Consider the following 14861-nt stretch of genomic DNA (forward strand, 5'->3'; position numbering starts at 1 on the left):
GGCTTCACCGGGACTCGGGGTTGCAGCAGCCGTCTTCTTCTCTGCTTCTCTTCGGTTCCTTGCAGTTCCAGTGGCGACTCTCACTTCCAGCCCAAGAGTCCTGCCTTTTATACGAAAATCCCCCATTCACACAGCCTGGCTGTCAATCACTCAGCAGGGGGGTTGTACCACCCGGACAACCACCTCAGCCAATCATTACAAAGTGTGACTTGGGTCTCCAAGGGGACCCTGTGCAGGGGGTGACTACACCCCTCCCTCACATTCAGCCCACCTAGTCACCCAGGTGCCAAAAGGAGGGCTTCTTCGTAGAAGCCCGCCAAAAATTCGGTGAACAAAGAAGGCAAACCTGGTTTGCCGCGCAAAGTAAGACAAGGGCTTTAACAAAAAGAAATGGCGACTAAACCCGACCGGAGCCGAAATAAAAAGTATTTGGGCAAGCGGGTTTAAGTTCGAGGCTACCACAATAGCCTGGAACAGTACCACGTTTACATAGTATAATCGCGGTAGAAAAGTTAGGTAGATACCACTGCCACCAGCCAAGTCTAAATGTTAAAAGAGCAAAACAAAGCTCAGAGAGGCACAGACAAAAAGGTGTAGGAATTAACCCTTTCCAATACTCCATGTAAGATGGGGTGTACTGGGTCTTTAGTTTTAATGTGACTATATAAAGTCAATAGCAACTTTACATGTTTCTGGGGGACAGTAGTCAGCCCCAGAAAAAATTAGTAAGTGGGAAGACTAAAAGACAACCCTGTGTCACTGCACTGAAGGTGCTGTGTAACACACACAAAAGGTGGGGCTCGTGGAGTGGTGTGCTCCAGAGCCCAAGATCACACAAACAGTAGAAATAACCATGGCAAAACACATGTAAGAGTGGGAAAAAGGCTCACACTCTTACCAGGTGGGAAAAATTAACACCAGAAATCCAGCAAAGCTGCCGAGGGACTCACTAGGTGAGGGAAATTAGCCATAAATGAGAATTCTCCCTAACAGTGTACACAATCACAGTGAAAGTGCAGTGCAGACAAGCCACAGTATTCAGGCTCAGAGTATGCAGTCATTTCTGAATAGTACACAATGTACACAATCACTGTGAACGTGCAGTGTAGACACGCCACAGTATCCAGGCTCACAGTATGCGGTCATCGCTGCATAGTACAAAGTGTCCATTATCACAATGAGGTACAGTACTGACAAGCCACGGTACCCAGGCTCAAAGTATGCCATCCTTTCTGAATAGTACAACGTGTACACAATCACAGTGAAAGTGCAGTGCAGACAAGCCACAGTATTCAGGCTCAGAGTATGCAGTCATTTCTGAATAGTACACAATGTACACAATCACTGTGAACGTGCAGTGTAGACACGCCACTGTAACCAGGTTTACCAGTATACAGTCATTTCTGAATAGTACAAAGTGTCCATTATCACACGGAAAGTGCAGTGCAGACAAGTCATAGTACCCAGGCTAACCAGTATGCAGTCATTTCTGAATAGTACAAGGTTTCCTTAGACACAGTGAAAGTGCAGTGCAGACAAGTCACAGTACCCAGGCTAACCAATATGCAGTCATTTCCGAATAGTACAAAGTGTCCATAGGCACAGTGAAAGTGCAGTACCGACAAGCCACAGTACCCAGGCTCACAGTATGCAGTCATTTCTGAATAGTACAAGGTGTTTCCTTAGACACAGTGAAAGTGCAGTGCAGACAAGTCACAGCACCCAGGCTCACAGTATATAGTATTTTCTGAATAGTACACAGTGTGCAAAATCACAGTGAAAGTGCAGTGCAGACACGCCACAGTATCCAGGCTCACAGTATGCAGTCTTTTCTGAATAGTACACAGTGTGCAAAATCACAGTGAAAGTGCAGTGCAGACAAGCCACAGTATCCAGGCTTAGAGTATGCAGTCATTTCTGAATAGTACACAGTGTACACAATCACAGTGAAAGTGCAGTGCAGACACAGCACAATACCCAGGCTCAGAGTATGCAGTCTTTTCTGAATAGTACACAGTGTACACAATCACAGTGAAAGTGCAGTGCAGACAAGCCACAGTATTCAGGCTCAGAGTATGCAGTCATTTCTGAATAGTACACAATGTACACAATCACTGTGAACGTGCAGTGTAGACACGCCACTGTAACCAGGTTTACCAGTATACAGTCATTTCTGAATAGTACAAAGTGTCCATTATCACACGGAAAGTGCAGTGCAGACAAGTCATAGTACCCAGGCTAACCAGTATGCAGTCATTTCTGAATAGTACAAGGTTTCCTTAGACACAGTGAAAGTGCAGTGCAGACAAGTCACAGTACCCAGGCTAACCAATATGCAGTCATTTCCGAATAGTACAAAGTGTCCATAGGCACAGTGAAAGTGCAGTACCGACAAGCCACAGTACCCAGGCTCACAGTATGCAGTCATTTCTGAATAGTACAAGGTGTTTCCTTAGACACAGTGAAAGTGCAGTGCAGACAAGTCACAGCACCCAGGCTCACAGTATATAGTATTTTCTGAATAGTACACAGTGTGCAAAATCACAGTGAAAGTGCAGTGCAGACACGCCACAGTATCCAGGCTCACAGTATGCAGTCTTTTCTGAATAGTACACAGTGTGCAAAATCACAGTGAAAGTGCAGTGCAGACAAGCCACAGTATCCAGGCTTAGAGTATGCAGTCATTTCTGAATAGTACACAGTGTACACAATCACAGTGAAAGTGCAGTGCAGACACAGCACAATACCCAGGCTCAGAGTATGCAGTCTTTTCTGAATAGTACACAGTGTACACAATCACAGTGAAAGTGCAGTGCAGACAAGCCACGGTACCCATGCTCAGAGTATGCAGTCATCGCTGAATAGTACAAAGTGTCCATTATCACAGTGAGGTACAGTACTGACAAGCCACAGTACCCAGGCTCAAAGTATGCCATCATTTCTGAATAGTACAACGTGTACACAATCAGAGTGAAAGTGCAGTGCAGACACGCCACAGTATTCAGGCTCAGAGTATGCAGTCATTTCTGAATAGTACACAATGGACACAATCACTGTGAACGTGCAGTGTAGACACGCCACTGTAACCAGGTTTACCAGTATGCAGTCATTTCTGAATAGTACACAGTGTTCATTATCACAGTGAAAGTGCAGTGCAGACAAGTCACAGTGCCCAGCTCAGAGTATGCAGTCATTTCTGAATAGTACAAAGTGTACACGATCACAGTGAAAGTGCAGTGTAGACACGCCACTGTACCCAGGCTTACAAGTATGCAGTCATTTCTGAATAGTACAAAGCGTCCATTATCACAGGGAAAGTGCAGTGCAGACAAGTCACAGTACCCAGGCTAACCAGTATGCAGTCATTTCTGAATAGTACAAAGTGTCCATAGGCACAGTGAAAGTGCAGTACAGACAAGCCACAGTACCCAGGCTAACCAGTATGCAGTCATTTCTGAATAGTACAAGGTGTCCATAGACACAGTGAAAGTGCAGTACAGACAAGCCAAAGTACCCAGGCTCAAAGTATGCAGTCATTTCTGAATAGTACAAGGTGTTTCCTTAGACACAGTGAAAGTGCAGTGCAGACAAGTCACAGCACCCAGGCTCACAGTATGCAGTCATTCCTGAATAGTACAAGGTGTTTCCTTAGACACAGTGAAAGTGCAGTGCAGACAAGTCACAGTCGAGGCTAAAAGTATGCATTAATTTCTGAATGATACAACGTGTTCATAATCACAGTGAAAGTGCGGTGCAGACACGCCATAGTACCCAGGCTCACAGTATGCAGTCATTTCTGAATAGTGAAAAGAGTCCATAATCACAGTGAAAGTGCAGTGCACACAAGCCACAGTACCCAGGCTCACAGTATGCAGTCATTTCTTAATAGTACAAGGTGTTTCCTTAGACACAGTGAAGGTGCAGTACAGACAAGCCACAGTACCCAGGCTCACAGTATGCAGTCATTTCTGAATAGTACAAGGTGTTTCCATAGACACAGTGAAAGTGCAGTGCAGACAAGTCACAGTACACAGGCTAAAAGTATGCAGTCATTTCTGAATAGTACAAGGTCTCCATAGACACAGTGAAAGTGCAGTACAGACAAGCCACAGTACCCAGGCTCACAGTATGCAGTCATTTCTGAATAGTACAAGGTGTTTCCTTAGACACAGTGAAAGTGCAGTGCAGACAAGTCACTGCACCCAGGCTCACAGTATGCAGTCATTTCTGAATAGTACAAGGTGTTTCCTTAGACACAGTGAAAGTGCAGTGCAGACAAGTCACTGCACCCAGGCTCACAGTTTGCAGTCATTTCTGAATAGTACAAGGTGTTTCCTTAGACACAGTGAAAGTGCAGTGCAGACAAGTCACAGTACACAGGCTAAAAGTATGCATTAATTTCTGAATGATACAACGTGTTCATAATCACAGTGAAAGTGCAGTGCACACAAGCCACTGTACCCAGGCTAACCAGTATGCAGTCAGTAATGAAAATCACAAGGTGTCTATAGACACAGTGACAGTGCAGTGCAGACCAGCAACAGTACACAGTGTACGCGATCGCAGTGAGTGCACAGTGAAAGAGGCCGTTCTACCCAGGCATGTAGCCCTTCCCGCTCTCCTCCGCCCTTACACTCCCAGAGTAAGGGTACCGCCCACACAGTGGAAAGCACCACGCGCCGCCCATGCACCCCTCAACAGGACAGGGGTACAGACTGGAATGTCCTGCAGGCCGCCTTCTGTATTATTGCCAGAATGATCATGGGAAGTGTGGCCACATGCTGGGGCCCTGCGTGCTAACGCCTGCCGAACCCATGTCCCCGGAATGATTCATAAATGGGACTGGGCATTGGGGTGTGGGAGTGGAGGTCTGCCAAGGAGTACTCCAGAAGTCAGAAGAGAAGCTGGCAGCGATCATTCAGCGGGTCCTTCTCTCCCCTGCCTTATCCCTGATAATGGCATGATGGCGAGGCCTATATACTCCCGAATAGTTCAGCAACAGGTGACTAACCTGCCCTGCTGCTAAGTCCTTCTCTCCCCTGCCTTATCCCTGATAATGGCATGATGGCGAGGCCTATATACTCCCGAATAGTTCAGCAACAGGTGACTAACCTGCCCTGCTGCTAAGTCCTTCTCTCCCCTGGCTTATCCCTGATAATGGCATGATGGCGAGGCCTATATACTCCCGAATAGTTCAGCAACAGGTGACTAACCTGCCCTTCTGCTAAGTCCTTCTCTCCCCTGGCTTATCCCTGATAATGGCATGATGGCGAGGCCTATATACTCCCGAATAGTTCAGCAACAGGTGACTAACCTGCCCTGCTGCTAAGTCCTTCTCTCCCCTGGCTTATCCCTGATAATGGCATGATGGCGAGGCCTATATTCTCCCGAATAGTTCAGCAACAGGTGACTAACCTGCCCTGCTCCTAAGTCCTTCTCTCCCCTGGCCTTTCCCTGATAATGGCATGATGGCGAGGCCTATATACTCCCGAATAGTTCAGCAACAGGTGACTAACCTGCCCTGCTCCTAAGTCCTTCTCTCCCCTGCCTTATCCCTGATAATGACATGATGGCGAGGCCTATATACTCCCGAATAGTTCAGCAACAGGTGACTAACCTGCCCTGCTGCTAAGTCCTTCTCTCCCCCCCTTATCCCTGATAATGGCATGATGGCGAGGCCTATATACTACCGAATAGTTCAGCAACAGGTGACTAACCTGCCCAGCTGCTAAGTCCTTCTCTCCCCTGCCTTATCCCTGATAATGGCATGATGGCGAGGCCTATATACTCCCGAATAGTTCAGCAACAGGTGACTAACCTGCCCTGCTCCTAAGTCCTTCTCTCACCTGGGTTATCCCTGATAATGGCATGATGGCGAGGCCTATATACTCCCGAATAGTTCAGCAACAGGTGACTAACCTGCCCTGCTGCTAAGTCCTTCTCTCCCCTGCCTTATCCCTGATAATGGCATGATGGCGAGGCCTATATACTCCCGAATAGTTCAGCAACAGGTGACTAACCTGCCCTTCTGCTAAGTCCTCTCTCCCCTGGCGTATCCCTGATAATGGCATGATGGCGAGGCCTATATACTCCCGAATAGTTCAGCAACAGGTGACTAACCTGCCCTGCTGCTAAGTCCTTCTCTCCCCTGCCTTATCCCTGATAATGGCATGACGGCGAGGCCTATATACTCCCGAATAGTTCAGCAACAGGTGACTAACCTGCCCTGCTCCTAAGTCCTTCTCTCCCCTGCCTTATCCCTGATAATGGCATGATGGCGAGGCCTATATACTCCCGAATAGTTCAGCAACAGGTGACTAACCTGCCCTGCTGCTAAGTCCTCTCTCCCCTGCCTTATCCCTGATAATGGCATGATGGCGAGGCCTATATACTCCTGAATAGTTCAGCAACAGGTGACTAACCTGCCCTGCTGCTAAGTCCGCTCGCCCCTGGCTTTTCCCTGAAAATGACATAATGGTGAGGACTGCTTACTCCCGAATAGTTCAGTAACAGGTGACTAACCTGCCCTGCTGCTAAGTCCTTCTCTCCCCTGGGTTATCCCTGAAAATGACATAATGGTGAGGACTGCCTACTCCCAAATAGTTCAGCAACAGGTGACTAACCTGCCCTGCTGCTAAGTCCTCTCGCTCCTGGCGTATCCCTGAAAATGACATAATGGTGAGGACTGCTTACTCCCGAATAGTTCAGTAACAGGTGACTAACCTGCCCTGCTGCTAAGTCCTTCTCTCCCCTGCCTTATCCCTGATAATGGCATGATGGGGAGGACTATATACTCCCGAATAGTTCAGCAACAGGTGGCTAACCTGCCCTGCTGCTAAGTCCTTCTCTCCCCTGCCTTATCCCTGATAATGGCATGATGGCGAGGCCTATATACTCCCGAATAGTTCAGCAACAGGTGACTAACCTGCCCTGCTGCTAAGTCCGCTCGCCCCTGGCTTATCCCTGAAAATGACATAATGGTGAGAACTGCTTACTCCCGAATAGTTCAGTAACAGGTGACTAACCTGCCCTGCTGCTAAGTCCTTCTCTCCCCTGCCTTATCCCTGATAATGGCATGATGGCGAGGCCTATATACTCCCGAATAGTTCAGTAACAGGTGACTAACCTGCCCTGCTGCTAAGTCCCCTCGCCCCTGGCTTATCCCTGATAATGGCATGACGGCGAGGCCTATATACTCCCGAATAGTTCAGCAACAGGTGACTAACCTGCCCTGCTGCTAAGTCCGCTCGCCCCTGGCTTATCCCTGAAAATGACATAATGGTGAGAACTGCTTACTCCCGAATAGTTCAGTAACAGGTGACTAACCTGCCCTGCTGCTAAGTCCTTCTCTCCCCTGCCTTATCCCTGATAATGGCATGATGGCGAGGCCTATATACTCCCGAATAGTTCAGTAACAGGTGACTAACCTGCCCTGCTGAAGTCCCCTCGCCCCTGGCTTATCCCTGAAAATGACATAATGGTGAGGACTGCTTACTCCCGAATAGTTCAGCAACAGGTGACTAACCTGCCCTGCTGCTAAGTCCTTCTCTCCCCTGCCTTATCCCTGATAATGGCATGATGGCGAGGCCTATATACTCCCGAATAGTTCAGCAACAGGTGACTAACCTGCCCTGCTCCTAAGTCCTTCTCTCACCCGCCTTATCCCTGATAATGGCATGATGGCGAGGCCTATATACTCCTGAATAGTTCAGCAACAGGTGACTAACCTGCCCTGCTCCTAAGTCCTTCTCTCACCCGCCTTATCCCTGATAATGGCATGATGGCGAGGCCCATATACTCCCGAATAGGTAAGCAACAGGTGACTAACCTGCCCTGCTCCTAAGTCCTTCTCTCACCCGCCTTATCCCTGATAATGGCATGATGGCGAGGCCTATATACTCCTGAATAGTTCAGCAACAGGTGACTAACCTGCCCTGCTCCTAAGTCCTTCTCTCACCCGCCTTATCCCTGATAATGGCATGATGCGAGGCCTATATACTCCTGAATAGTTCAGCAACAGGTGACTAACCTGCCCTGCTCCTAAGTCCTTCTCTCCCCTGCCTTATCCCTGATAATGGCATGATGGCGAGGCCCATATACTCCCGAATAGTTCAGCAACAGGTGACTAACCTGCCCTGCTGCTAAGTCCTCCCTCTCTCTTCACGGTGTAGCGCTGTCACTTTTTAAGGTGATTTAAAGGGGCAGGTAGTGGCCATATAGTGTCACGTGGCACCTTAAAGGCCTGTACCTGGACAGGCATCCTACAGTCCCCTGTCACCAGATACCTGCTCCTTCTACATAGCAAGGGCCTCATTCTGCAACGCTGCACTTTACAGAAGATACCAGCTCCGAGCCTGCAAAGAAAGCCGAGCGCCTTGCGGCCTGGCCAGGACCCCCACGGCCCCACTCACTCCACTCTCTGGTGAGGAACCTGGCGGGGGCCAGAGACACTGTGCGCTTAATATTTCATTTGATGGATGGCCAGGGGACCAGGCAGAACCTGCTGCTTTTGGGCGCAGATGGAACCTAAATTAATAATTTGCCAAAGGGATTAGATTAGTGAACAGAATAAACAAGGAGGGAAATGAAAAGAAAATACATGTTTTCAGGTTCCGGTGAAAGGCCAGCCCTGAAGCGTGTTCCAGAGGCGAGGTCCGAGCAGAGGGAATGACCGCTCTCCTCTGGGGATGCAGCCAGGAGTGGGAACAGTTATATACATTCCTTTTATATTTTATAAGGGCTGTCTGTCCCTCCACTCTAAAATGTTCCTCTTTCTCCCAAGAATGTGTCTTTTTCGCCAGCGAGGTATCTTTTTGCAATTTAAAAATGGGCCACTTACCCAAAAGGCAACACTCAACCCCAGCATTGGTCCCCAAACTATCTATCTGTCCTTTCCAAGTAATGATTTGTCAGAGACTCTAATCCTTCCCAAAGCTGCACCTTCTCAGCCCAACATGCCTCTATTTCAGCCCCCCGGAGTGTGCGTCTCCCCAGGCAAGATCCTAGTAGCCGGGGTTCGTGCCAAATGTTTGCAATCCACCCCATAATGTCCTTCCCTCCTCCACCGCAACATCTGTACCCCGTCTCCAGATGCTCCCCTCCCGCCCGAAATTCTATTCTTTCTCTTTAAGAATGTAACCTGCACCTCTTCATCATTCATACACTCTGGTGGTGATCTTTATAACATATAGATCTACCTATAGATCCATCCCCTATGCCCCCAATGCTTGGCCCCACAAAGTGACTGCATTTCATCGAGAATGCCCTACAAGTCAACTTTAAATAAATAATTATGCCTCTGAGGTCTGAAAACGGCACCGCCATCAAAATGTGTTCCCAAAACTACTTCTCAGCTTTTCCCCCCATTCTTCTTCTAGTTCCCTCTGAAAAGTTGCCACTTTCTCAAACATGCCTCGTGCCCTCCCACCTCACTCAATATGCACTTCATTGCCCACAAAATGCCCTTCCTTTTATCTCCAAGACACCAGCCGCTCTTCGCCTAAATGTCCTGCTCTCTCTCCAAGAGCTTAATATACAAATCGCCCAAATGCCTCTTTAAAAGGCCTCTCATTTACTATTAATATAGGCATCCGTGCTTAAATAACCACCTTTCCACAATGAACCCCGCTATCTTCTGTGCCCCCCAAGCCCTCCACCCTCTAACCGCTCAGCCCACCTCTCCCGTGTTCTGCCCTGACTGCTCTATACTCGTCCCAAGCTCTCAATATAGTAAACACTGTAATATCCTCCAGGCCCTGCCTGTCCCTGCTTTATGTTCCTACTCCTAGAATAATACTGTCCAGTAGAGGCCCTGTAGCCCAGGACTGAGTTCATCACTCAATGCAATAATACTGTCCAGTAGATGCACAGTATCCCTGGACTGCCTCTGCACCAGGTATATGCATCACTCAGCAGAATAATACTGTCCAGTGGAGGCACCGTATCACAGGACTGCCTCTGCACCCAGGTATTTGCATCACTCAGCAGAATAATACTGTCCAGTGGAGGCACCGTATCCCAGGACTGCCTCTGCACCCAGGTATATGCATCACTCAGTAGAATAATACGGTCCAGTAGAGGCACCGCTTGCTTATGTATCACTGAGCAGAATAATACTGTCCAGTAGAGGCACCGTATCGCAGGACTGCCTCTGCTCCTGGTATATACATCACTGAGCAGAATAATACTGTCCAGTGGAGGCACCGTATCCCAGGACTGCCTCTGCACCCAGGTATATGCATCACTCAGCAGAATAATACGGTCCAGTAGAGGCACTGTATGCCAGAACTGCTTCTGCTCCTGGTATATACATCACTGAGCAGAATAATACTGTCCAGTAGAGGCACCGTATCGCAGGACTGCCTCTGCACCCAGGTATATGCATCACTCAGTAGAATAATACGGTCCAGTAGAGGCACCGCTTGCTTATGTATCACTCAGCAGAATAATACTGTCCAGTGGAGGCACCGTATCCCAGGACTGCCTCTGCACCCAGGTATATGCATCACTCAGTAGAATAATACGGTCCAGTAGAGGCACCGCTTGCTTATGTATCACTCAGCAGAATAATACTGTCCAGTAGAGGCACCGTATCGCAGGACTGCCTCTGCACCCAGGTATATGCATCACTCAGCAGAATAATACTGTCCAGTGGAGGCACCGTATCCCAGGACTGCCTCTGCACCCAGGTATATACATCACTGAGCAGAATAATACTGTCCAGTGGAGGCACCGTATCCCAGGACTGCCTCTGCACCCAGGTATATACATCACTGAGCAGAATAATACTGTCCAGTAGAGGCACCGTATCGCAGGACTGCCTCTGCACCCAGGTATATGCATCACTCAGTAGAATAATACTGTCCAGTGGAGGCACCGTATCGCAGGACTGCCTCTGCACCCAGGTATATGCATCACTCAGTAGAATAATACTGTCCAGTAGAGGCACCGTATCGCAGGACTGCCTCTGCACCCAGGTATTTGCATCACTCAGCAGAATAATACTGTCCAGTAGAGGCACCGTATCGCAGGACTGCCTCTGCTCTCTCTCATTGCCTAATTTATGCTCGAAATGGGCGCATGTTCTTACACAAATATTAATGCAAATCCTTCACATCACTGTAACTCTCTTTCAAACGCCTTTCCTCCCCCTCCAAAAATGCCACTCTCCTTTCCAAACATGTCCAACGTACAGTCAATGATGCCTGATAGTCCCCAAAAGCATCAGTTGAACAAGATGCAAAGCTTCGCCCATGAACAGGGACGTGCCATCCGAAATGTGCCTCTTTAGCCCTCCAAAAGTTCTATTTCCCCAAATATCTCAGCTTCACCATCAGGTGAACTTTCTTCCCCAAAAAAGCACCACTACAAAGGGACTGGGATTGTCTTTCAAAATAGAAAGCCCTTCTCCACAAGTCACCCCTTCTCTGTCTAAATGCTCCCCTCGTGCCCCAAGAAGCATCATACGTCTTATAATCACATTGTCAGGAAAGAGCAGGTCTTCTTAAAATGCCTTTCCTCTGAAAACAATCTTGCCCCTTCTTCCTGCAATGCGCTCATCCTCAACGTTCCACTCAAAATGTATCCCTTCTGCCTAGAACCTTCCCATTGGGCATGCCTTTTCTCATCAAGTTTAACCTCGCTGCTGTCGTCTCTTAACAACTCCCTCTTGAGACATCACTTCTCCCAAAACAGATGCCCCCCCCCTCCACATTGCACATATTCTGCCCTTTCTAAGGCCACCACACACCCCAAAATGACACTCATTATTTCCCGAGGCCTTTACCCCAATAATAGCAGTGTTCACGCTCTGTTATCCCAGTCCGTCTGCCCAGCATCCCTCCTCTTTGTGATGCCAGTCTGTGTGCCCACTCAATGCCACTCATGCTTCTGAGGCCACTAATTCTGCCTCAAGGATGCAGTGTGTAGCCCTCAACAAGGCCTTTTGTTTTCCTCCAAACGTTCCTACGCATAACATTCTGCCTGGCCCGCCACCCCCCTGCCCAAGACCTGCATCTCCTCCTGACCACTGCCCCTGGCCAGCCACACCCCTTGACAAGAATTGCATTTCCTCCTGGCCACTGCCCCTGGCCCGCCACCCCCCTGCCCAAGAACTGCATCTCTTCCTGACCACTGCCCCTGGCCAGCCACCCCCCTGCCCAAGAACTGCATCTCCTCCGGGCCACTGCCCCTGGCCAGCCACCCCCCTGCCCAAGAACTGCATCTCTTCCTGACCACTGCCCCTGGCCAGCCACCCCCCTGCCCAAGAACTGCATCTCCTCCGGGCCACTGCCCCTGGCCAGCCACCCCCCTGCCCAAGAACTGCATCTCTTCCTGACCACTGCCCCTGGCCAGCCACCCCCCTGCCCAAGAACTGCATCTCCTCCTGACCACTGCCCCTGGTCCGCCACCCCCCTGCCCAAGAACTGCATCTCTTCCTGACCACTGCCCCTGGCCAGCCACCCCCCTGCCCAAGAACTGCATCTCTTCCTGACCACTGCCCCTGGCCAGCCACCCCCCTGCCCAAGAACTGCATCTCCTCCGGGCCACTGCCCCTGGCCAGCCACCCCCCTGGCCAAGAACTGCATTTCCTCCGAACCATTGCCCCTGGCCAGCCACCTCCCTGCCCAAGAACTGCATCTCCTCCTGACCACTGCCCCTGGCCAGCCACCCCCCTGCCCAAGAACTGCATCTTCTCCTGACCCCTGCCCCTGGCTATCCAGCCCCCTGCCTAAGAACTGTATCTCCTCCTGACCACTGCCCCTGGTCCGCCACCCCCCTGCCCAAGAACTGCATCTCCTCCAGACCACTGCCCCTGGCCAGCCACCCCCCTGGCCAAGAACGGCATTTCCTCCGGACCACTGCCCCTGGCCAGCCACCTCCCTGCCCAAGAACTGCATCTCCTCCTGACCACTGCCCTGGCCAACCACCTTCTGCCCAAGAACTACATCTCCTCCTGACAACTGCCCCTGGCCAGCCACCTTCTGCCCAAGAACTGCATCTCCTCCTGACCACTGCCCCTGGTCCGCAACATGTCTATTCCTCTGTTCCAAACAGCCAAACTAGCCCCTTAACAAGGCACTAGTTCTTTTCAGAAACCGCATTCCACCACCCTCAAATCTGAGTCCTCAGAAAGGACCCCCCTTCCCACAGAGAGCCACGTGGCCGCCTTCTTGGCCCCACTCACCTCATAGGTGCTGGTGATGCCCAGCCTGTAGAAGACGGGCAGATAGACCTCGGAGGTGATGAGCACCACCAGGGCATAGGTGATGGCGAAGAGGCTGAACATGGCGCCGAAGCGGTAGACCTCCGAGGGCGTCCCCAGCACTGTCACCGCTGACATGAAGCTGGCGGTGAGGGACAGGGCAACGGGAACGGCCGTCATGCTGCGACCACCCATCAGAAAGTCCTTGGAGGTCTTCTGCCCACCACCGGCGAAGGCGTAGTAGACACCAATGACGGCCGAGATGACCAACATGAGGGCAAAGACCAGGTAGTCCCAGACGACAAAAGTGCCAATGTCCCCGGGAGCGCCCATACTGACCGCAGGAAGCGAGGGGAGTCAGGCAAGGTCCTGAGAAGAAACAATAGCTTGAGGCGGTATGAGGTGAAGATGGGGAGATGGTCAGGGGCAAGAGAGACCCACAAGCGCAGGGACAGAGAAGGAGCCTGGGGAGGTGGGCTGGGGCAAGAGAGACCCACAAGGGCAGGGACAGGGAAGGAGCCTGGGGGGGGTGGGCTGGGGCAAGAGAGGCCAACAAGGGCAGGGACAGAGAAGGAGCCTGGGGAGGTGGGTCGGGGCAAGAGAGACCCACAAGGGCAGGGACAGAAAAGGAGCCTGGGGAGGTGGGCCGGTGCAAGAGAGACCCACAAGGGCAGGGACAGAGAAGGAGCCTGGGGAGGTGGGCCGGGGCAAGAGAGACCCACAAGGGCAGGGGCAGAGAAGGAGCCTGGGGAGGTGGGCCGGGGCAAGAGAGACCCACAAGGGCAGGGACAGAGAAGGAGCCTGGGGCAGGAGAGACCCACAAGGGCAGGGACAGAGAAGGAGCCTGGGGAGGTGGGCTGGGGCAAGAGAGGCCAACAAGGGCAGCAAGAGAGACGGAGCCTCTGGACCTGGGCTGGAGCAAGAGAGGCCAACAGGGGCAGGAGGAGAGATGGGCCTAGGCAGGGGGTATCAGCGGGGGGAGGGGTCAATGAAGGTCAAGGGGAGGGCTGTAGTCTGGAGTGGTGGGTGGGTCTCTTGGGAGTCCCTCGGGGACAAGAAGAGGGACAGTGGATGTGTGCAGGGACTTAAACGGATTGCAAATGTTTGTTCAGGGAGTGAGTAATAGAGGGAGGGGGAGAGAAAGGGCGGCAGGGGTGAACAGGGGAGGGAGAGCCCTAGGGAAGAGGAACCTCCCCGGGTCCTAGGGAGGTGCAGGAGGGGCCACGGGTCTACAGAAAGGATGCAGGCGTGAGGCCAGGGAAGGAAGAGCCCCAGGCGAGAGGAAGGGCCCCACCAGCACCTGTCAGAGCGGGGCTGGGCAGGGATGAGTGGGCACGCCCAGGATCACGGGTTCACAGGTAGCAGAAGTGGGCAGCAGTGCCTCTCAGCTGAGCGCCGGCAGGAGTCGCGTGTAGCGCCGGGGACGTCGCTTTATATCGGGGAGGGAGGAGGGGTGGGGGCATGACGAGCAGAAGGTGAGCGATTAGGTGCTGGCAGTGGCAGCGGGAGGGGCTCTTGGTTGGTCAGTGCAGCCCTGGGCCTCCGGCACCTGAGCAGGGAGGGCTGAGCCCGGGATGTGATTGCAGCAGGAGGGCGTGTGCGCACCACTGAGCACATCACACAGTCACCCCCCACTCCAGGCACACTCCGTCCTGAG

At 51.4% G+C, this 14861-nt stretch overlaps 1 protein-coding gene across 1 annotated transcript in view; it reads right to left on the reverse strand.

Moving 5' to 3' along the window:
• The window catches only part of LOC138514395 (sodium-coupled monocarboxylate transporter 1-like), a 146921-nt gene extending 132332 nt beyond the window's left edge, over window positions 1–14589 (reverse strand). The window contains exon 1 of the mRNA XM_069629876.1: window positions 13187–14589. Within this exon, the coding sequence (XP_069485977.1) occupies window positions 13187–13537 (351 nt within the window). The 5' untranslated portion in view covers window positions 13538–14589. The remainder of the gene's footprint in view (window positions 1–13186) is intronic.
• Window positions 14590–14861: the final 272 nt, after the last annotated feature.

Source organism: Ambystoma mexicanum, chromosome 12 (genome assembly GCF_040938575.1).
Source record: "Ambystoma mexicanum isolate Mex_15411 chromosome 12, UKY_AmexF1_1, whole genome shotgun sequence".
NCBI classification, from domain to species: domain Eukaryota; kingdom Metazoa; phylum Chordata; class Amphibia; order Caudata; family Ambystomatidae; genus Ambystoma; species Ambystoma mexicanum.